At 40.1% G+C, this 22,353-nt stretch overlaps 1 protein-coding gene across 2 annotated transcripts; it reads left to right on the plus strand.

Annotated features, from left to right (window-relative positions):
- Positions 1-2,199: 2,199 nt before the first annotated feature.
- On the plus strand, positions 2,200-22,034 carry inpp5l (inositol polyphosphate-5-phosphatase L). Of its 2 annotated transcripts, none has more exons than XM_034148739.1 (16): positions 2,200-2,640; positions 6,894-6,935; positions 7,275-7,375; positions 7,912-7,999; positions 12,617-12,680; positions 13,268-13,371; positions 13,820-13,872; positions 15,199-15,318; positions 15,821-15,905; positions 16,003-16,098; positions 16,179-16,253; positions 16,586-16,659; positions 17,023-17,134; positions 18,135-18,203; positions 18,286-18,345; positions 20,073-22,034. In XM_034148739.1, exons 1-15 carry the CDS (start codon positions 2,581-2,583, stop codon positions 18,325-18,327), a joined length of 1,185 nt encoding a protein of 394 aa, XP_034004630.1. In that variant the 5' UTR covers positions 2,200-2,580; the 3' UTR covers positions 18,328-18,345; positions 20,073-22,034. The 2 variants fall into 2 exon arrangements, with proteins under 2 accessions (XP_034004630.1, XP_034004629.1); XM_034148738.1 differs by having other exon boundaries at positions 2,201-2,640; positions 19,480-22,034.
- The last annotated feature ends 319 nt before the right edge of the window (positions 22,035-22,353 follow it).

Below are 22,353 nucleotides of genomic sequence, written 5' to 3' on the forward strand. Positions count from 1 at the left end.
TCCGATGCACAAAGGGCTCTGAAGCAAATGAAACCAGAAGTCTCATGACATGGCAGCAGATATGTGTACAATAGAGATTGTTTTAAGGAAATACATGTCTGTGGTTTCTACAATCACAAAAACAAAACACCTAAGCATTGCAAATTTAAATTGGACAATAACAATGCTGCAGGGTGAGCTAAACACTAAATATGTGCAAGTTAAGTTCAATGAATAGCTAATTGCACAAAATTATAAATATGACATTGGAAGTTTCCATTGTATACTTTATTTGCTATTTTTAGAATTTGATGTTTTTGCTCCAAAACAAAATTGTTGCTCGTCTGTGCTATTCTATGCAAGCCACGACTGATAACATTTCCTGTCTTACTTTTTGTCCAGTAGGCACCAAGCTGCTATAACACAGCCTGGCATGCAGACTGGGTTTTTATAATTAGTATTTATTCCCTAGCGTACATTGTACTCAGGGCCCAGTCTAAATAGTATCCCTTTCCCTGCATGTATGCTGTTGATTCTTTTGCAGCTGCTTCATCTAAAACCCAGGCCTCTCCTGGCTGCAATAAACCTCCTCAGTCCTTTCAGAGAGGTTTCCCCCTTTAACTCGCTTTGTTTCCAAACGGGTGATGGACGTGGCAGCATTCTTTAGCATCCTTGTTGCAATTGTTTCAAATGGATGTGTTGACGTTGGGGAATAAAGCGCACAGTGCTCAGGGGAGGAGTGAGAGGAAGCAGGAAACTCAAAAGCTTGGCTGTGACCACCATGGTTGATCAGCTCCATTACAGCACTAAAGAGCCAGAGTTTGGCCCCTAGCAGTCTTTGCTTTACCCCCAGACTGCTGGGTGGCACTGATCCATCGACTCCCAAATAAGACGATTACAGATCTACGCTGCTGGGTAGAGAAGTAGTCTGTAGCTGTGTTGTAAACTATTGTGGTTACTTTGTGGTGATGACTGGAAGCTGTAGGAGGCTGGCAGTTCCAGATAAATGACTAACCTGTAGGTCTTGCACTTAAAAACAAAACGTGCAGCTGTTGCAATGTTTTTGAAGATTACATGCTTTTCCCTCCTAAGGCAAAGTCACAAATAAAGATGTTGTTATTTTATAATTATGAGGTTTGTTAAGTTAAAACAGATTGGTGGATAGGAATTAAATGCAAACTTGACTCAGTGTGAGGACTTTCATTGAAAGAATACGTTTAACAGGAAAAAAGACGAACTTCCTGTTGAGACTTCACAGAATGAGCCTGTGGTATGATGAGTGGTGAGTTGAGTAATTTCGTTTTCATGTCTGTTGAGTTGTACATCATAGGCTTTGGTGGAGAGTAAGCTCAAGTACACATTTGAGTAGCCTATTTACATTTTCAGCTACTTCACTTGCACTTCACTACTTTTCAGAAGTAAAGTGTCTGATCCACTTCATTTATTTGGCATCTTTACTGACCATTCAGAATGATAATACAAATATATATAAATGATGAAATGAACCCTTGGTGAAATTCACTAGCTACCCAAAAGTATGTATAGTACAAAATTAACCCCTCTTTTACCAGCTGTGATATACAGGTTACAGGTTATAATTGTAGTAGAATGTAATTCAATATAAGTTTATGCTGTGATATTAATTAGGTTAAGCTAAGTAGATCATTTGAAATACAGGCCAACATACAAGTTTGTATGGCAAAAAAAAGTCATATAAAACCATTCTCTGATATGGTCTGTTGGCAGCATGTGAATACTAACTAACTACATTTTGAGACCATACTTTTTAAATAGAACCTTGAATGCAGGACTTTCACTTGTAAAAGTAAAGCACTACACGTTAGTATTAATGCTTTTACTCAAGTAAACCACCTAAATACCTCCACCTCTGATTGTAGGCTACAATTGGGTATTTTACTACATCTACCAAGTCATTATTGTAGTAGAACACTAGTTTTTATAGCATCTCATTGTGGGATTTTACACAATCGTATCAGTTGTTGTAGAATAAATCAATAGGGGTTTATGTTGATACAATTGGTTACGTTGAGTAGATCGTTTGGAATAAAGACCAACACACACGTTTCATGGTAATCAATAAACATGGGATAATCTTCAGAGGGATTTATACTTTGAAGCAGAGCTAAGGGGTTATACAACTAATAGGAAGACTATAATGGACTATATGTAAAAGAAAGGGGCGGAGCACCGGAGAATAAGCAGCGCTGCCTGTCTGCTCTGCCCGGTTATCTGAGGGTGAAGGCGGCAGCAGATGCGCCTCCATGCTGCTTTAAATCCGCTAAGAAGCCACTAGTCCAATTAACCGAGGGGAGGCGGACATAAACGCATGCAGGCTATTAAACTCTCCAACGACGATGGATATGAGCGCCTCTCCGGCACATGACGACTTGAAACGACAGATCGCCATAACAAAACAAGTTGGACCAGAAACGACTCAGTATTTTCAGTGATGTACTTTGAGCGGTGGTAGTCTCGGTGTCTGGGCTCAAACATTAAGCCTTTATAAGCTCCTGCAGAGTTGTGTTGTAAGGCCTGCGTCACACGGAGTTTCCTCGCTGTTTGTGGAGGAGCCTCGGTAACATGGACACATACGCTGATGTGCTGCTTGTCACCGCAAATGTCGGCTCACTCTTTGACAATGTAAGTATAATAACAATTAAACCACGCTAAAGTCCTGTCAGGATTATACTTGATGCTGACAGAGGAATAATGAGGAAACCGGAGTAAAGTTTTACATTTAAGGCTCACCTTACATCTTCGGTATAAGGATGTAACAGGTCTTCATGACGCGTTTAATGTTACTTAATCCAATACATAGCCTGTTTTATACTACACTGTGAAGTACTCAGCCGTGTTTATCTTCTCTGGCTGTCACTAACATGTGCTCAATATCCCCTGTGGTTACTTAAATAAAAGCCACAACAGTTGTCTATGGTTAATAAACGTGGGATGTGAAAGTTTCACGCTTCATGTTTTCAGCCCTCATGTGACCTGCTCCTTGTTGCTGTTGCATTGCAATCTGTGATCACTCTGCAGGGCAAGCCATGAAAAACAGATGAAAATATTCACCTAATGTTTGACCTATGACCTTGGAAAAAAATGAAACCAAGCCTATGTAACGTGTTTACAATCATTGCCTAATTTCAGGGTTATAAAGGCCTCTACTGAATATCATGTATTTTGATGCATGTAGGTATGACAATAAGTTCAATAATTCAAAACCAGGGGTCACATTTCATAATATGAAAAACAACCTTGTATGTTGATCTAATTCCTCAATCATTTATGTTTTACAATATTTATTTCTTAATTCTGAGACATGTTTGTTGTTTTTTGTCGTTGTGGCTGCTGCATATCTTGGCTAGGACATTTTTGGGTTAAATAAAAGTTTAACCCACGCAGAATCCAACCTGTCATTTTGCTGATACAGTGGACCTAAAATGTGAGCCTTATCGGAGTTCACATCAGTTGGTCTTTTGTTCCCCCAATCATCCCTAAAATGATCATGCCATTCAGTGTTTTAGGTTTGTGCCCCAAAGCAGTTGTTATCCAGATATTCTAAAATTGTACGCTTTTATTAAACCCCCCCTTCTATATTTATATTCAAATGTAGTCCTCTGTTGACCCTTCTCCATATTCATCATGGCCCTTTACAACTGTATTACTGTATGTGCAGTTAATCGCTGTGGAAAATCACTGCTTATGACGTTCATTCAGGAAGAGTCTGTGTTACTCAACAGTTAGTTTATAGTTTCCTTATCATACTGTGGCTTTTACATCATCGGCTCCAGTGTTATCACTATATGTTCTATATTGTTATCTTACATACGTACTTATTTAAACTATAGTTCATAGCCTAGTCTTGACTGTTTGTATCTTTACCTATCTAGACGACTTTTCCGAGTGTATCTATACTCTTGGTGGATTCAGTTTGGGGCTTTGTCAGCCCAGACAACACTTTTGGACTCTGCAGGGAGGGGGGCTCGTACACTCATGGAAATTTGGCTCAGGACCATGTTTCCGGTTGCCAAATCTGTCTCTAATGAAAACACGTTAGATGCTATTGTGGGAGATATGTAAACAGATGAATATCTCCCCCAGGGGACTTGCGCTTTTTCTACTGGTTTAGGCCCCCGTATTTCCATAAACACTCCAAAACGTTCACCAAGCCTTCGGGATAAGAGCAAGACCTTAAGCACATCACAGGATAAATCCCCCTGCTTTACTGGAGCCGTGTGTCCCGTCAGAGATAAGCCAGTGGGACAGACAACTCAACTATTTATTTATGTAGCACCTTTCATACAAACACGCAAGCCAAAGGGTTTGATGAAGAAGGGACTAACAATAATCAAAATCAAGAAAAATAATAAAATGTAATCAATCAGAAATAAAAAAACAATAAATGGATAAAACATATCTAACGAAAACAATTATGAAAAGATTTAAATGTAAGGCTTATTCAGTACCCCAAATGAAAGCCAGATTAAATACTTTTTCCTGTAAAAGTATAGAAAGTGCTTGTATTTCTAATATCCATAGACAGTGAATTTCAAGGTTTAGTGGCATAAACACAGAAAAGCACTCCTTGGTACTTTTGTGGGACAGATAAGGAACATTAAAAAGCAAATTGGTGGAGGCCATTAGTGATCTGCCTGGAGCATACAATTAGAAAACATCTCAGATGGTTTACTGCTACTCTGTGCTACCAGCAACATTTCAATGGCCCACCAAAGCAGTATCCTGGAGATTTAACCTATTGTTCCTTGCGAGCTTGATTAATGATTGTATAGACTCAACTGCAGTGAAAAGACGTTATTTAAACAAAATCTCGCTGTATATAGTTATATAATGTAACAGGAGATCAGTTGTTGGAACATTTTCTATTGCCAAAGACACATTTCGGCCATGTTTCGTTAACAAAGCATAAACTAAATCACCATGCTGGATTCATTAAGGCTGAAAGTCTTTTGGAGTAGAGTTGCTGTGGTTTCACTTAAGACCTCTCTCATTCAAAGAGCCCAGTCTCGCTGCCTGCCTCAGTGCTGCTAGTTTTACAGAGAGTAAAACTAACTATTATGTAGCTGGATTGTGATGTTCAGTTCTTTAAATTATTCACTTTTACCTCCTCCTTTTATTACTGTATACATAATCTTATCTTCAGTTAGGTCTGGGCAATATGGAGTATATCAAATGTGACAATATGATTGACCTAAAACCACACTATGGATATTGTGCTGATATTGTAGGGTTGACTATTTATGCTTTCACAGGATATTTACACAAGGAGAATTTATGAAAGTATCATCAGTCATATGGATTTATTGACTAGGTGTGTGATGGTAAATAATAGCACAGCTAATACAGTCTGGTTAATTCAGAACATAACATCACATTACTTTTGTGCAGCCTTGAAAACCTAGAATCAAATCAGTCTAATGTTATTTTTAAAGCCCAATATCACAAATTATTGTCTCAGGGGGCTTTACAACGTTACCAGCATACAACACTTGGACCCAAGTAACGTACAAGGAAAACAATTCCAAAAGAAAGCCCACAAATAACTGGAAAAATAGAAGGCCAAAAAGACGTCTTAAAGATATCATGTGTATATTTTAAAAAAGACTATAAAATTACAACATAAACAATCAAACTGACAAAAATGATAATGTGAACGAATAAAATAAAGATGGATCCAGGAGGATATCAAAAATCTACCCGGTGCCGCCAAAAACAGCACTTATGATATCCAAAATCTAAGACAATATCTAGTCTTATATCCCAATATGTATCGACAGGCCTAATATTGAGTGTAAATGCTGTATGGACATCATCTCTAAAACACATATAAGTTACACTTCTAGCTGAATGACTCGTGGTCAGAGTTGTATTTATGTTCAGAACATACAGACTGCTAGTAACCAGAATGGCGTGAGCTGCAGTCCTCCGGCCACTCTGCCATGCAAATCTGTTGTCTATGCAAAGCCATTTCTAAGCCAGTATGAATACACCTGGCGTCGCAGAAGGTTACACAATAAACTGGAAAAGTGGGTGTGTGGGAAAGGAAATATGCATATAGCACACTCTAGGAGCTTTTATTTGAACTTTTGAATGTAATGCTTATGGTCCACAAAAACAGAAAAAGATAGAGGATTATCTGGGATGAGAATCTAGAAGCTTGCGTGTAGGAGGTAATATTTCTCACACCCATTTGTGCTTTCACTTTCACAAATCAATTTAATAATTTCACAGCAAGGCAAAATGTTGCAGCTACAATACTGAACAGGCAATAGTCTGCTAAGTTAGCCCCTTCCCTGTTTGACAGAGCTCATTGTGTATTATTCATGTTTAATAATATACTCAGTATTGCCATGTAACGTAAAACTCACCACCAGAGGCACTTTGGACGGTTGCCAGATTACTACAGGTGCAGCTACACCTGTCTACTTCCTGGAAAACACATCCATTGGAAACACAGGATGATATTTCCACGCAATCTTTATTGTGTGTCTGTTTCCTTTAATGTCACTTCCTGAATTCCACTTGAACTGTTTGTCTGTTATCTGCTCCCATGTCCTTTTAAAAGCCAGAAGCCAAATACAATTACAATAAAACAATTAGTGTTTCTTTATGTCCCATGTGAATGGAACTACCTCATTGTATGTGCTTAAAGTGAGCGTTAATAGTTAAAGCTTCTCTTATAAATGTTAACGTATTAAAGAATATTAAATAAATGTGCGTATTGTTAAAGGAGTTGCTCAGATTGACAAACCCAATTATTGCATTTACTGTATACTGATGTTTCCACAAAAAACAAGCAGGTTTAATATTTAATTTTAAACATTTTCTGAAAGACAGATTTCACGCTTTTGATGTTTTTCCTCTTTGTTTTATAGGTTGGTGAAATTCAAAATGAATGGTTGCGAGAATTGTATAAGGTAAGTTTGGGAAGCCTGGCTCTTGCATTTAAACATTTAGTATGTCCACTCATCACTGGTATTGTCTCATATTTGTCTCTTACATTTTATGGACAGTCTTTTACATTCAAAATAAAGACATGTTAGTGGAATATGGCATCATTACGTTTACAACACACACACAACAGTTACCTATTCAACAGGAAAGGTTTATTAGCACTGATAACACATCCAGATTTGAAATTCCACATGACCCCTAGAGGACAGTTCACTTCATCCTGTGATACGCAGTGTTGACCCCTTCCCTTTCCATCCCTCTGTAATGTAAAACCTGCAGACTAACACGTGTCTCTGTTTCAGACGATCCACAGCCACAAGCCGCAGTTCATCGCCCTGCACTTCCAGGAGGTGGGAGGGAAGGACTACATGGCCAACATGGGCCACGCCGAAAACTTCTTTTGGTAGGACTAATGTGAATTAGTGTTCACATCTTTGACTGAAGTAAACTTATATAAGTCCTGAACTCATAACCTTTTTTAAAGAGGCCTTATTATGCTTGTTGGGGTTGTCCCTTTCCTGTTGTGTGCTATATAGGTTGTTGTGCATGTAAATGGTCTGCAAGGGCTAAAATCCTAAAGTTCAACCCAGAGGGAGTTTCTATCCCATACTTTTTCTATGCATAAATGTTCATACAAAAGTACTTCATAATCATCAAATGAAGAGTTTGCAAGGGTATGAAACATTCTGAGAAGTAACTTATGCTGTCGGACAAATGTATTGGGGTTCAAAGTATTTGTCACTGGGATGGAAACTTTTCCAGCAAAGTCATGTTTTTCCACCATAAGGAAGAAAGTCGTTTGAATTCTACGGCTGCCAGTACCAATTATTTTTGACCTATTCATTTCTACATTTATCAGTTCATCTTTTAGTCTGTTAAAAAAAAAACTGAAAAAATGTTTCCCAAATCGATATCTCTGTTGTTCTTGGTCTGTTCCAGGATCATTGAATCGAGCGAGGAAATGAAAGACTATGACAGGGTCTGCATCTATGTGGACAACCAGTTCCAAACAGAAGACAGTTTCACGGTAAGAAAAACACAATCTGTTCAGAGTAGTTCATACGGGCCGCCACATGATGGAGCCCTCCTCCATGTTAGTGGTTAGCGCTATGTGCAGCTGTTATGTTCTCTCTGACAAACAAGAGCTGATTTCTGGTCATCACGTTAGGTGGAGAGGAGCATCGCAACATTTATTTTACCATAATACAACATTGAACAAGTGAACTTTAAAGGTCACCTATTATACTGTTTTTTATCAATTTATTATAGGTCTCAGATATATACAAAACATGTCTCTGAAGTGTTTGGCTCCAAACACCAAACAGATCATTGCAGCATCCCATAATCCCCTCTGTTTCAGCCCTGTTTCAAAAGTGCAGATTCTCTGTCTGTTACTTTAGATGAAAATAAGGAGCCACTCCCCACGCCCCTCTGAGAGAGATTTGGTTAAAAAGAACACAATGGTGCTCTAGGAGGAGATTCAGTTGATAAGGTGGTGGGGGGGGGTTACCTTGGTTGGTGATTGGCTAATGGTTACCAAGCCAAAAAATCGTTATGACATCATAAAGTGGCCAAAATCTGATCAGCTCATTTTCAGACAGGTTTTTATATAAATGGATCAGGACAAAAAGAGAGAGAATCTTTTTTCCTGAAACTTTCAGAGTCTCTTTACACAGAGGGGACACATGTTGATGTAGAAGAGACATGAACAAGTGTATTTTGCATAATAGGTGACCTTTAATGTATCCACTGAGGTCCGTTGAGAACTTACTCTTCTTTTGCTCACACATGGTGATGTATACAAGACGATTTTGCATAATAGGTGACCTTTAAGATTGATCAAGATGGATTGAATTTGAACATGGATTAATTCCATTCTGTATACTATTAGAGAAAGTAATTAGATCTATTATTTTGCCGAAGAAAACAGGATACATTTGAGTGACTTGTGATTTAAGTCTCAATCTTAAAACTCATAAGTGGATATTTTTTATTAAGTGAGAAGGCTTTGACAGGATGTTTTGATCCTGTTTCCCATAGCTGATGAAGACAAGCTACATAGTTGAAATGTTCCATTATCAGAAGGATCAGGTCCGACTCGTCCTACATTTTGTTTTGTGTGTGAGTGTAAACAGGCTCCTCCTTGTTTGCATCTCATCACAAAACAGATCAGTGAAACAATGCCCCCACATCTCGAAGGGCCATGAGTTAAGGACCTACTGTATCTAACTTGAGCTGAGATTACAGGTAAAGATCGTATCGGAGTATTTTCCTCTCAGTGAAAATTTCCAGGCACTGTGTTTTTGTTTCAGAGGGGACCTTTGACCTAAAGGAAGCCTTTAAGACCAAGATGATTAAATACCAACCCCTTCTAAAACCATCTCATTAGCCACAAATACAATGTGTACATGGCCTTACTTTATAAGATGTTGGATTTTAGTAGATGTCGAAATTGTTAGTATTAGTAGAAAAGTATAATTAGTGAGATTAAATTGCTATTCAGTCTGCTCATAACAGCAGAAAATAAAAACTTTGATATTATGTCAACAAGTTTTTATTGAGAAGACTATGCTCAAACTAATAAGGCTGTCTAAGGTTTTTAATTTGTGATGAAGATAAAAGAACGAGGTGAAATGTCATCGACGGTATCGGGGTCAGATTCGTCGTACTTTTTCTATTATGCGTGTGTTTGTGTGTGGGTAAACAGGTTCCTCCTTGTTCTTGCATCACATCACATCAAAGATAAAGATCATGTCAAACCTTTTTCGTGTCAGTGAGGACAAGCATTCATTTTAAAAACGTTTCCGTGTTGCCAAATGAACCTGGGGACTTTTTCATATTTGTATTCATACAGCAGAAATGTTCAATAAAGAGTCCAGAAAATGTTTGTGGTGTTTCTATCCAAGAGGAAGGCCTGTTGTGTTTCCTTTTGTGAAGACCTACGCTGCTGGTTCCTGGTTATGAATGAATCTATATCCATTAATCATGTGTCCTTGTTGTTAAAGTGTGTTTGTGTTTACTCGTCTGGGTTTCTCCTTCATCAAGGCTCACTGCACATCTCGGATATGAGCAAACCAGAGCCCTTTGTACTGTGAGGCAATTACATCTCAAAGATATGGCGTGAAACAATGTGAAGTGGTTACACACTTGAGCACAGACATAAGAGATGCACTTAAAGACAGTTTTGTTAAGTAACTTTCCCTACCTGCACGGATGAAGTGAGCCTTGGTCCGCTGCAGTGCATGCTGGGACGTTGTGAAAGCCATTTCCTGCTTCAAACTTCTTCTTTTTGTGACCTCAAACAGCACAAGCAAGTTCTCAGTCTTCTCTCTGGAGTCAAACTGTTTTCAGAGTTTCTCCTAACGGGTTTGTCAGCATTAGTTTGCCTGAAATTCTGCCCTGGTTGAAAAAGGGGCTGAGTATTTCTTAAACTATTAACCCTTACTCCTCCCATGTGATACCCCCACACTGGACGTCTGACAGTAGGGGTCAGCGGCTGCATCTGTAGACTGAAGGTGTGTGAAGTAAAAAGGAGAAAGTCAATGGCCAGGTGTGGGGGGGGGGACAGGCCAAAGTCAATACATTTAACTCTAGATTAAAACTATTGATCCCAGCCCATTTGTGCACGATAAATAAAGAGTGAGGGGGGACTGGGAGACAGCTGGGACTAAGTTTCCCCACGTTGAGTGTTTGCACCCTCCACTGTTTGCCCTGAGAGGGTTGCAGCCCCCCCCACCCCTCCTAATGCCTCATTCTCATTTCGGCGGTGCCACCTGCATTGATTTTCAATTTGTTTCCCCCTGGCTGCGGATCATCAGTTATACGGCCGAGAGAGAGTTTGGGGGGTTCTCCTTTCAGAGGGGCTGCAGCAGCAGAGGGGGCCGACCTGCATGCATTCAGTACAAATGGTGTTTTGATAAAAAATCACTTGTAAGTCAATATTTTTTTATTAAACTGTGCACAAACCTGATTGATGAAGGTGTGTGTGTGTGTGTGTGTGTGTGTGTGTGTGTGTGTGTGTGTGTGTGTGTGTGTGTGTGTGTGTGTGTGTGTGTGTGTGTGTGTGTGTGTGTGTGTGTGTGTGTGTGTGTGTGTGTGTGTGTGTGTGTGTGGTGTGTGTGTGTGTGTGTGTGTGTGTGTGTGTGTGTGTGTGTGTGTGTGTGTGTGTGTGTGTGTGTGTGTGTGTGTGTGTGTGTGTGTGTGTGTGTGTGTGTGTGTGTGTGTGTGTGTGTCAACTTTTTTTTTTTATTGAATATTCTTCATTCTGCTTTTGAAAAAGATCTGTATTTGGAGTCCCAAAGTATTTATATTACAGCTTTATAGTAAAGAATGTATAATAAAAAATGTGCACATTCATCATTAATTTGATGAATACAGTGATTCCTCTTTTATTTTCTCCATATAATTAAACACAATCAAAGCACAAACATAAAATATACAAAAAAACAAGATAAGACAAGGGGGGTTTTCCATATTAAGGAAAAGGAAAAGGAAAAGGAAAATCCAGCAGGGAGTTTCCTGAGGCGTATCCAAGCTAAGGAAGGGAATTATATCACTTACACTTTTGCCAAGTCTGTATTCTCCTGATGCCTCATAGAGAAGGGATTGTTTCCATGTAAATTATTTAATATATAATCTCATACCAGTCAGTTTAAGTTAACAACCTTATCAGATTGTTCAAATAACAGCCCTAGTTTTGACAAGTTGCTCACTAATTGCCGCTCACTGGAGCCGATCACGGAGACACTTCCATTTTATTAAATGAGAAGGACTTTGGCACCGAAGATAAATGATCTCTTCAGGGAGAGATCTCTCATGCTCTGGCTGGGTGTTTTTTAGGGGGGGGGGTTTGCACATCAGTCCGTCACGCCCCGAGCCCTCGGAGCCGCTGATTTTTCTTCGGCCCCCAGTCAGCGCTGGCAGACAGCAGGCCTACTGCTTAATACCTTTTAAATTGTTTTAATTTTCTGTCTTTATTGATCTCTCAGGGCATGATTAATCAGATCAGTGGAGCAGGCAGTTAGTACATTAAAAATGGTCAGCCTCACGTCAAGGATGATTTGGTGCTAAAGTGTGTGTGTATGAGAGAGTGTGGGGGGGGGGCAGTTTGTGTACGTGTTGTGCAGTTCACTTTCAACGCCTCTATTCTTTAAAGTTTCATGCGTCTTTGGGAGAGTAACAATATACTGTGTCGCAGTGGATGGTTCAATACGAGGCTCACATGATGGGGAAATGAACAATTCAATTCATCATCAGAGGTTGAGCTCAGATGATGAGGTTTTACTGTCGATCGCTGATGTGAAGCCGTTGCTAATGGACCAGACAGAGCTCAAATGTCCCATTTAAAAACTTCAAAAAAATGTTTTATCAAGTGCAGATGGGGGTGCAGTATTTAAATTGGCACATTTCCAGGCATGTTTGCAGAATTTAATATTTCTAAATGTAGCTTTTGGGGATTTTCTTTTGTTCTGTGCAGTAGGTGTTTGCATTGACATGAAACATGATATTTCAGTGTACATTTCTCAAATTCCTATCACAGCAGGCAACTTGATCATGTTTGTAAAGTTTATGATTAACCTAAAACCATTTTACATTTCATACAGACCTCATTACACTTGTGTTCCTTATGTGTTTCTCTCCACAGGCTTTGGGGAGCATGTACTTCATCCACAAGACACTGAAAAACATCCAACAGTATGATTTTAATGGTAAAAACTTTACTCCTTATGCCTGATGTTTGCATTGATTTTTCTCCTTCTATTATCCGTCAGCTGGTGATATATTCCTATTACTCTCCCCTCGAAAGAAACATGAGTTAAGCTCCCACCATAAAGCACTCCCTTATGTTTTGGTAATGGCTCATAATTGGCTCTTACTTCAAATAAAGAGCAATAAAGGGCAATATTGCATATGATTCAAATGATTATGGTCATCTTTTTAATATCAGGAGTTTCAGGACATTTCTCAAGTGTTTAACGACAGTTTGATCGCTAACTCCTCCTGGTCAGATATTTGCAAAGAACCTGCATTTAAAGTGGAGCTGTTATTTTCCTGCTGCATAGTCCAGTCACGTTAGGCGTGAAAAAGCTCCTCAGAAAAGCTTATGGAAGAACCATAAACATCCCGCAGCTGCCACTCGCTGTGTGGCCCAATCCGATTGTTGTCCACCAAACACAGTCTAATGGCCCGCTTATAGATCCCCTCATCACGTATGCCGCTCTGATGAGGTTAACACCAGTTTATTGATTGCCGTTTGCATGTTTTCTCACTCTTTTACATGTCACCCCTCTAACAGTTAAGGATTTCAAAGCAGTGTCGGGACAGACTAAGCACGTGGGCTCTCTGGACGGGGTCAGCACAGTGGAGAAAGAAAAATTCCCAAAGAATTTCTGGCCTGATGTGAGTATGTGTGTGTGTGTGTGTGTGTGTGTGTGTGTGTGTGTGTGTGTGTGTGTGTGTGTGTGTGTGTGTGTGTGTGTGTGTGTGGTGTGTGTGTGTGTGTGTGTGTGTGTGTGTGTGTGTGTGTGTGTGTGTGTGTGTGTGTGTGTGTGTGTGTGTGTGTGTGTGTGTGTGTGTGTGTGTGTGTGTGTGTGTGTGTGTGTGTGTGTGTGTGTGTGTGTGTGTGTGTGTGTGTGTGTGTGTGTGTGTGTGTGTGTGTGTGTGTGTGTGTGTGTGTGTGTGTGTGTGGGGAGGGGTACGTGAGGGCCAAAGGGAGATGTCACGACAGATGAGTCTACTGGGGCTGCCGCTCTGACAGGGAGATGAGACAAATTATGTGAAAGAATCAATGATTATCAGTATGGCTCGCTGCTGTTTAGTGACTCACTCTCATTTGTCTCTGTTGCAGTTCAAGTGGTCCAGGAAGGGCTTCATGAGGACCCGCTGGATCATACACAACCAGTACGTACCCTGCACCAATCTCACCTGGATTAGATAAACACAACATACTCTGCCCTGGATTTATATCACTTTCACTTTTGGTTGTTTTTTGACTGTTGTGAAATCCAGCTATGCCTGCCCTGATGCCAACTGGCATTCATGTAAGCTGTTCAGGTTTGCTTTACTCAAATAGCTTTGAAAACTAGTTTGTTTAGCGTGTTAAATAAAGAGTAAGTTCCCAGTAACAAAGTCTATTCGGTTTCCCTTTCTGTTCCACCTGAGTGTTAACAGATCATTTACCTGACTTTTGACATTGACAACCAAATTCCACTGAACTCACACCTTACTTTGAGATGTACAAACTCTGCTTCTACAATACATTTTTTCAGAGCAACATTTTCAGTTTAAATCAGTAATACCAGAGCTTTTTAGCTCGGTTTGGTTGTACAACCACAATTTTAACTGAGATCTGAACACATACAGGATCTCAGAGCTGCAGCAGGGGCTACAACTAATACTGTCTCCCATTACCTCTATCACTATATTACATTACATGTCACTTGTTAGACGCTTTTATCCAAAGCGACTTACATACTCAATACTGTGGGCAATCCCCACAGGAGCAATTTGGGGTGAAGTGTCTCAGGGACACAACGACATGCTGACTGCAGTGGGGTTTGAACTGTGTCTGTGTTGTCCCCTGTGGATTTATTAACGAAATATTTTGTTATTATTTATTTAGTTTGGCAAAGTAATTGTCCACTTGATCGAAACAGAGCCAGTGCAGCATGGTGTCCTGCTGCTAACCCACACAGGCTACATTTTACAGAACACCATTTTATATAATGACAGAAGCAAAGAATATATTTGTATAGTGTATGTTCTGAAAAACATTGGAATTATGTAAATAAAAGCTAAATATAGCTCTGAAATGAACATGATGAATGGCTCCGTGCTGCTGCTACAGCTGCACGTGTTCTCTGGGAACAATAGTCTCTATTTGCTCTGCTGAGTCGTCACCCGGGGGGGGGGAAACAAAGGCAGGCCACAATCTGTGTGCAACAAGATCAGGCTGTAAGTCAACTAAGCTCTTTTGTTGGATGCAAATTAATTGTTTTGCAGTGACAGCCAAAAAAAAAAAGGAGCGGACGTTTCAACAAAAGAAAAACGTGTTTGTAGACTCGGCATTAACACGAGAGCAGCAACTGATAAGAGAGCTACCCATGAGTGACACCCGTGCACACACACAGCACACACACCTTTCAGATGTCAGATGTTATCAAATCGTTTCCTGTTTCCTCTCTCTGCCTAACACATATCACCATATTCTGTCTGTGTGTTTTACAGAGGTCTGGACCTGGTTAATGTCCACCTGTTCCACGATGCCTCCAACCTCATTGCCTGCAAATCCAGTCCCTCCATTTACTCGGCCAACCGCAAAAACGCTCTCAGATATGTCATCAACAGGTCGGATACCCAGGCGCAAATTATGCAATGGCTTTTCCCACCTGGCAAAACACTGTTCCTCTATAAAGTGACAAAAAAACATTGTATTTAATGTTTTCTAACTGCTTTGTCTTTTATATATATAAACACACACACTAATACACTTCTCACAATCAACTTTGTTGTTCTAAAAGTCTGCCATCAAAATAGAATTTTATTTTTTGTATAATAATCTTGTGTTCTCATTGTGTATTTACAAATTATTTAGGTATAGGTTTCATATGAGCCCAGTGGGTTTTCTCCCTCCTTCTGCACTGCATATTGTTTGTTATCTGTTACTCACTCTATGAAGGGAATGGGTTTTCCCACAGATTTGGCTAAGATCATTATGTAAACAGGATATTTCAGGAACTCTGATCTTTGAAAGCACTGTTCTGAAGTGATTGCACACACATAGACAGGTTTTTTTTTATAGAAAACCACCCAAACATCTTTGTGATTCCTGGTTTCTATTTCCTTCCAGGATATCAGACAGCCGGTACACTCCTCTGCCTTTCTTCCTGTTTGGAGATTTTAACTTCCGTCTGGATGCACTTAGTCTGGTGCAGGTATGTGACAGCATTTCTCCTGAAGGAATTGAGGAAGTGCATCACCTTGGCCTTTTGACACAAACTCTTGCTTTTTGTTTTGTGTTTCTGTGAGCAGCATCTGTCCACTTCAGCAAATGTGCAAACAGTGAAGAAGGACAGCAGTAACGAAGTAGAGAAGATCATCTGCGAAGAAAAAGACAACGACCACCAGGTGATTAATGCAGTTTTATCAAGAAAACAATATTATTTTCTGTGCTTCCTTTCCTATACCTAGTTTTATTCCACCCACAGGTGCTGCTCCACATTGAGGACAAGCTGTTTGCCTACCTGCACCAGGCGGTTTTCAGGGAGGACAACGGCAGAGCGGTGAGAAATCTCTCAGCTTTGACCCACACTGATCCGGTCAGCTGCCCCACAGTCTCAGACAAGCTATGCTGTGACTCTGACCTACTCTACTACAGGCTGCTTAGCAACAATCTGACATGTCTTCACAGATTTTAGATTAGACCCTATCAGCGGATACACAATCCTAAGAATGACATTACAGCAAATACACTAGCTGTGGGTTAAACAGAAGTGCGATAACTTTGACAGTAAACTGGGTTTTCCGCCCGCACTTAAGTCTTACTCACTCACACTTGATTTTAATGGGTGTAGAGTTCCTGTAGAGCTAATCAGAAATGGCTTCTATCCCTCAGCTTTTGAAGTATGACAAAGAAGTCGCAGTCTTTCATGATGTTATTCGGGAAGAGGACATCGAGTTTCCACCCAGGTAACCCAGCTAGATGCTGCAGACATACAGTATAAAAACTCTAACATATGTTGTTATTCCCCTAAACTCACTGTGTGTGTGTGTGTGTGTGTGTGTGTGTGTGTGTGTGTGTGTGTGTGTGTGTGTGTGTGTGTGTGTGTGTGTGTGTGTGTGTGTGTGTGTGTGTGTGTGTGGTGTGTGTGTGTGTGTGTGTGTGTGTGTGTGTGTTGTGTGTGGTGTGTGTGTGTGTGTGTGTGTGTGTGTGTGTGTGTGTGTGTGTGTGTGTGTGTGTGTGTTGTGTGTGTGTGATGTGTGTGTGTTGTGTGTGTGTTGTGTGTGTGTGTGTTGTGTGTGTGTGTGTGTCCGTGTCCGTGTCCCACCCAGCTACCCATACAGTGAAGAGTATACCAAACCGACCCGGTACATGAACACTCGCTGCCCGGCCTGGTGTGATCGCATCCTCCTGTCACACACTGCCCAGGAATTCATCCACAGGGTCAGTACATGCTACTATCATAAAGCTGATATTCTTAACCTTCTGCATTTTAGCTCTCCTGGCAATCCCACACCATGTACAGGATATATTCTTGGTATAAGTAAGGCTTATATATACACAATTTGATACAAGATTGCAACTTTTTAATCGTTTTTTGTTCTCGCGTATACAGTGGCTTCTGGGCCTGCCGATATTCTCACATGGCTAGTGAGTTTATTACAAGAATAATGTCATTTATTGTAAAAGATAAGCGTTGACATGTTCGTATCTTCGAAAAGCCTGCGCCTCTTAGTTAGTGATGCAATGTTTGTCAAGCTTTTCGCAGGCTACGTAATTATAACAGTGACAGATTTGGCACTCTAAATTGATAGTAATTTTCATGACGATGACTCCTGTATTTTAGACAATAAAAGACAAAAACAAGTCTCTTATTTTAGCTAGTGACCATCGATTGTGACCATTTGGCTGAATTTAGTGTCGCCAACAGACTATCACCTGCAAATAGCTAGCTAGCAAGCTAATTAAGCTAAAATTAGCTTTATGAGTTGGTTGAAAATTACCGTCAGGAGACTCACGACGCAGAGGCTATAAAATTACCAGTGTCAATAAAATGTATCATTTATGACCCACTCAAAGTGTGTGGTGCTATATGTTTTTGCAGAGATCATGCACCCCATCTGCATGTTCTTATTTAGCTTAGTTTGGAATATTTAAATGGGGTCAATCTCTATTAAAATGTATACTGGTTGCTTGACCGGAAGCTTGCATCCAAGAGGAAGCTATCAGAAATGTCTGACCAAGTGCTGAAAGGACGCAAATATAGTCAGGAGGAACCACAAACGAACACAACCTATGCTGTTGACTTTCATCTGAAGTAAAGTTGTTTAATCAACTACAACATACGAATCCTACTCATTCTGCCCTAAGTCACAGATGTAAGCTCCAGTGTTGATGTCACATTTTATTTCCTTTATCACTAAAAGTTCATTCCTGTTTTTAGGGAGATGACGGAGACAAGAGCCTCGTTTACGACACAGTGGGTCCTAATGTCTGTATGGGAGACCATAAGGTAACAGTTTAAATAGCTTCTCCAGTATATTGTACTGTTTCTGTTCTACATGTGGAGTAACTCTGCTGTGTTCTTCTTGTAGCCGGTTTTCTTGTTCTTCTCACTGAAGACGAATGACCATTGACTTGGATCCTTCTCAATGGTAAGTGCCAGTGAGTGTGTTTCTATACTATACAGCATGTGGAGGTGTATGTAGGTCTATGTGGTGATTCCAGAGGGGGGGATTCAGTGTGTGAGAGCGATCACAGTAATCTCGCTGCGCTCCCCAGAGGGCCGTAACCTAGTCTGGCCCACAGGAGTCGGGATATGAACTAAGATGAAGTGCCTGCGGGACACGAGCGCTGCTTTGTGTCCAGGCAGTCGGACCACAGGCCATCAGCACCTCTCACTGATCTATGTGTATTGAATCCTCTGCAGTGTCACTGTGGCCACACACTAAGTGCATCGCTGGCCCGCTTTTCATTAATTACCATCTGGATGGTCGGCTGGAGAGACATGCATTGTGCCGGACAGCGTATTGGCATTTTTACGGTCATGATTTTGTTTTGCTGCCGTTTAAATTTATTTAGTTTAGGGATGGACTGCTTTTTCATGAGGATCCCTCTTCAGAAGCCTGCAAAATAATGAGTCCACGCAATGAAGCTGCAACCAGCGCACATTATCTTTTGTGTTTGGGAGACAAGTTAATTCCAGTAAAACAAATTCTCTGTATTTCTCAGGCTACGTTTACCCAGTAAAGAGAGACATTACGGTGCATCAAATGTTAAATGTTACATCTTGGATTTCAAATTAAGAAGTTTCAGAATAACATCATTTGTGATCACATGGGCATCATTTCCACAGAAGGTTGCTTTAAATTAATTTTTCATTTGGGAATAACTTGGAATTACTAACAATAATTATATAATAAGTAAGAGTCTTATAATCATAATCAGCACGTTACTTTATCTCCTCCCACTTTATCCTTCACGTGCACTGTGATCTATTCTTAGAGGAAAAAAAGAATTTCCACATTATTTGGATAAAGTCCCATAACTATTCTTGTGTGTGTGTGTGTGTGTGTGTGTGTGTGTGTGTGTGTGTGTGTGTGTGTGTGTGTGTGTGTGTGTGTGTGTGTGTGTGTGTGTGTGTGTGTGTGTGTGTGTGTGTGTGTGTGTGTGTGTGTGTGTGTGTGTGTGTGTGTGTGTGTGTGTGTGTGTGTGTGTGTGTGTGTGTGTGTGTGTGTGTGTGTGTGTGTGTGTGTGTGTGTGTGTGTGTGTTCGTTCTTTCCTCTCAGCTCTGCCACAGTATCAGTACAATGGTTACCAGCCACAAAAACACACTCGCAGCCAGCAGCGGGTCTCAACTCTGAAATTCCCCGCTGTGAAAACCCCGTCGTCTCATCACTGGAGTCTCACTAAAGACTGTCTCTCTGCCACATACTGTCGACCTCAGCTCCAGAGCCACAAGCCCAGATTAATCTGCAGCTGGGATGGATTTCTGATGCAGTTCTCACCTCACTCTCAGATCTAAAGTCCCTTGACCTGAATGCAAAGTGTCACACAATATATTCCATAACATGTTATTAAGCTGATGCTTTTATCCAAAGCGACTTGCATACACTTCAATTTTGCAGTCATGCCTACAGGAGCACATTGGGGTTAGGTTTCTCGCCCAAGGACACTTCAGCATGTTGACTGCAGGTGTTGGGATCGAAACTCTGACCCTCTGATTTGTAGATTACCACATTAAGCCCCACTATTCCTGCTTCCTTCAGTCTCATGATGTAAAGACTGCAGTGTGTAATTGTTAACCAACTATTTACTGTACATGTATGTGTATGCAAACATTCCTCCTTATTTTAACAAAAGATATGCCATTTTCTTACAGGCAGCATCCGACAAACCCCAGCAAAGGCATCAGAGATGTTCCCATACCTCATTGGCCATTTAGCAGACAGGTCACTGTTTCAGGTCATGGCTTTCACCCAGTAGGTTTTAAATTAGCTGTTCATGTAGCTAATCAGAATCCAGTGTCGAGAAACAAATCATTTTGTAGCTAAACATTACACCAACATTATTATAAGGCTCTAATATTAGTACAACTTAATACATTTTTTACGAAGATTTGGATCAGTATGCTTTTATTTTATGCCATTTCTAGATCACGTTTTCTTTTTAAATGTTGTTTACTACATCTGTAAGTAGATTTTATCCCACATGTAGACACAGTTGAGGAATGCTGCTATGTCAGTTCACTGCTTACGTGTTTGGTCTGATGCCCTTTTTAGATTAAACATAATCTATGAAGGTATCTTACATGTTATTCATTTTCTTAGCTACTTTCTCACAGTGGCTTTATTCCTGTCACATACTGTATCTCTTAACTGAGTCACTTCCAGATCTGGTTTTGTGTCTAACAATGACACTAGAATTTCTAGGCATCAAGATTATGTTTTGAATGCAGGAGTAGGAGCTGAATTGATTACCACATTACAACAGAATGTGTTTCACCCTGTTGAATTTAAAGGTACATTATTTGTACCAACTTTACGTCAATAACAAGTGCTTTATTCCACAAGCTATAACTCATCAGTTTTCATTTTTTCGATTTTAGCAATCCTCACTCGGAAAAGGTTTTCCTTACAGTTTGCTAATGCAGACATCTTCTCCTCCCTGTTCGGGTTGGCATCAAAATGATTCCATTGCCAAAACAATTCTAATGTAGGCCTCCCATGTGTACTCGTAAATGTTCCTAAAGATGCCCTATTATGCTTTTTGGGGTTTCCCTCTCCTGTAGTGTGTTATAGTTTTTGTGCATGTACGGTAAATACTCTGTCAACTCCAAATCCCAAAGTTTCTCTCTCCACCCCCCCCCCCCCCGCCTGAAACACCTCCATTGGACTACTTTGATTACTTCTGTAACATAGTGACATCACTATGTAACACTTGTGCTTCTATTGGCTAGTGCTCCAACACATTGTACGTGATAGGCTAAGGGGCGGGACACCTCTAAGTGGTTGACTAATCACAACAGAGCCGGCCAGCTAACCAATCAGAGCAGACTGAGCTCTGGTTTCAGACAGAGGGTGGTGAAAAGAGGTGCTGCAGTACAGGCAGTATGAGAAAAATAAAGACCATTTTGAACAATAAAGCATGGAGACATGTCACATTATACAAATATGAACCTGGACATGAGCATAATAGGGGCCCTTTAAGGGTTGTGGATGCATCAATACCACAGATTCACTTGAACTTCACAAAATCCTGTATACATACAGTATATGTACGCGTGCACCCACACACAACACAATAGGCACTGTTTGCTTTTGGATTGATTTTTGTTTTGTTTAGTTGAATCATATAGTCTTAAACTGTAGCACCAGTGCTGTATAATATTGTTGATGTGTGAAATGCTAGAATGTTTGACCTGGTTTTAATAATGACTAATTGAATTAAAAAATGTAAAATAAGTTTGCTGATTGTTACTTCCATCCATCTTCTTACACATTATCTGAAGCTAATCCCAGCTGACATGTATTTTATTTTATTGTGTGTTTTGTGATTCTTATTTGGTCTTACACAGCTTGGTGAAACAATATATACGTCAATACAGGTGATCATATCAATGTTGGTCTGTCAGTCATGCTCGCACAGTGGGACTGAAGCCTTGCCGTAACAAGATTAAGTTAACAATCAGTGATGCAAATGTTTGTGTGGATTCAAGAGTGTGTTGGTGACAATCTTGTAGCAGTTCACTTCATTAAAAGGCCAGTATTACCTTTAGATTAACTCTGGTAACACTACAGCATTGTCATATTTCACTTTTTCAATAAAATATTACCCTCATAAAGGCTGCATTGTGTTTGATTTGCTTTAAGAAACTGTACATGCAGCCATTGTTGCAACACATTTTGATTTTGATACAGTCATCGCTTAATCCTTCATAATAGTCACACCTCTGCGGGAAATGCTGGTAAAGAACATTTGTGTTATTTTCCGGTTGAAGCTGATAAACCTGAATGGTTGGTGCTACTAGGAAAAGAGAAGTGGATCTTGACCTACATTAAATAAAATAATACCATGTTATTATATTAAAACATTATCAAGTTAGTAACTTTGACGTTAAGAATTCAAATTCTCACAAATGTTTATTTTTGGTTGGATTAAAG

This window comes from Trematomus bernacchii, unplaced genomic scaffold, assembly GCF_902827165.1.
Source record: "Trematomus bernacchii unplaced genomic scaffold, fTreBer1.1, whole genome shotgun sequence".
Classification (NCBI taxonomy): Eukaryota; Metazoa; Chordata; class Actinopteri; order Perciformes; family Nototheniidae; genus Trematomus; species Trematomus bernacchii.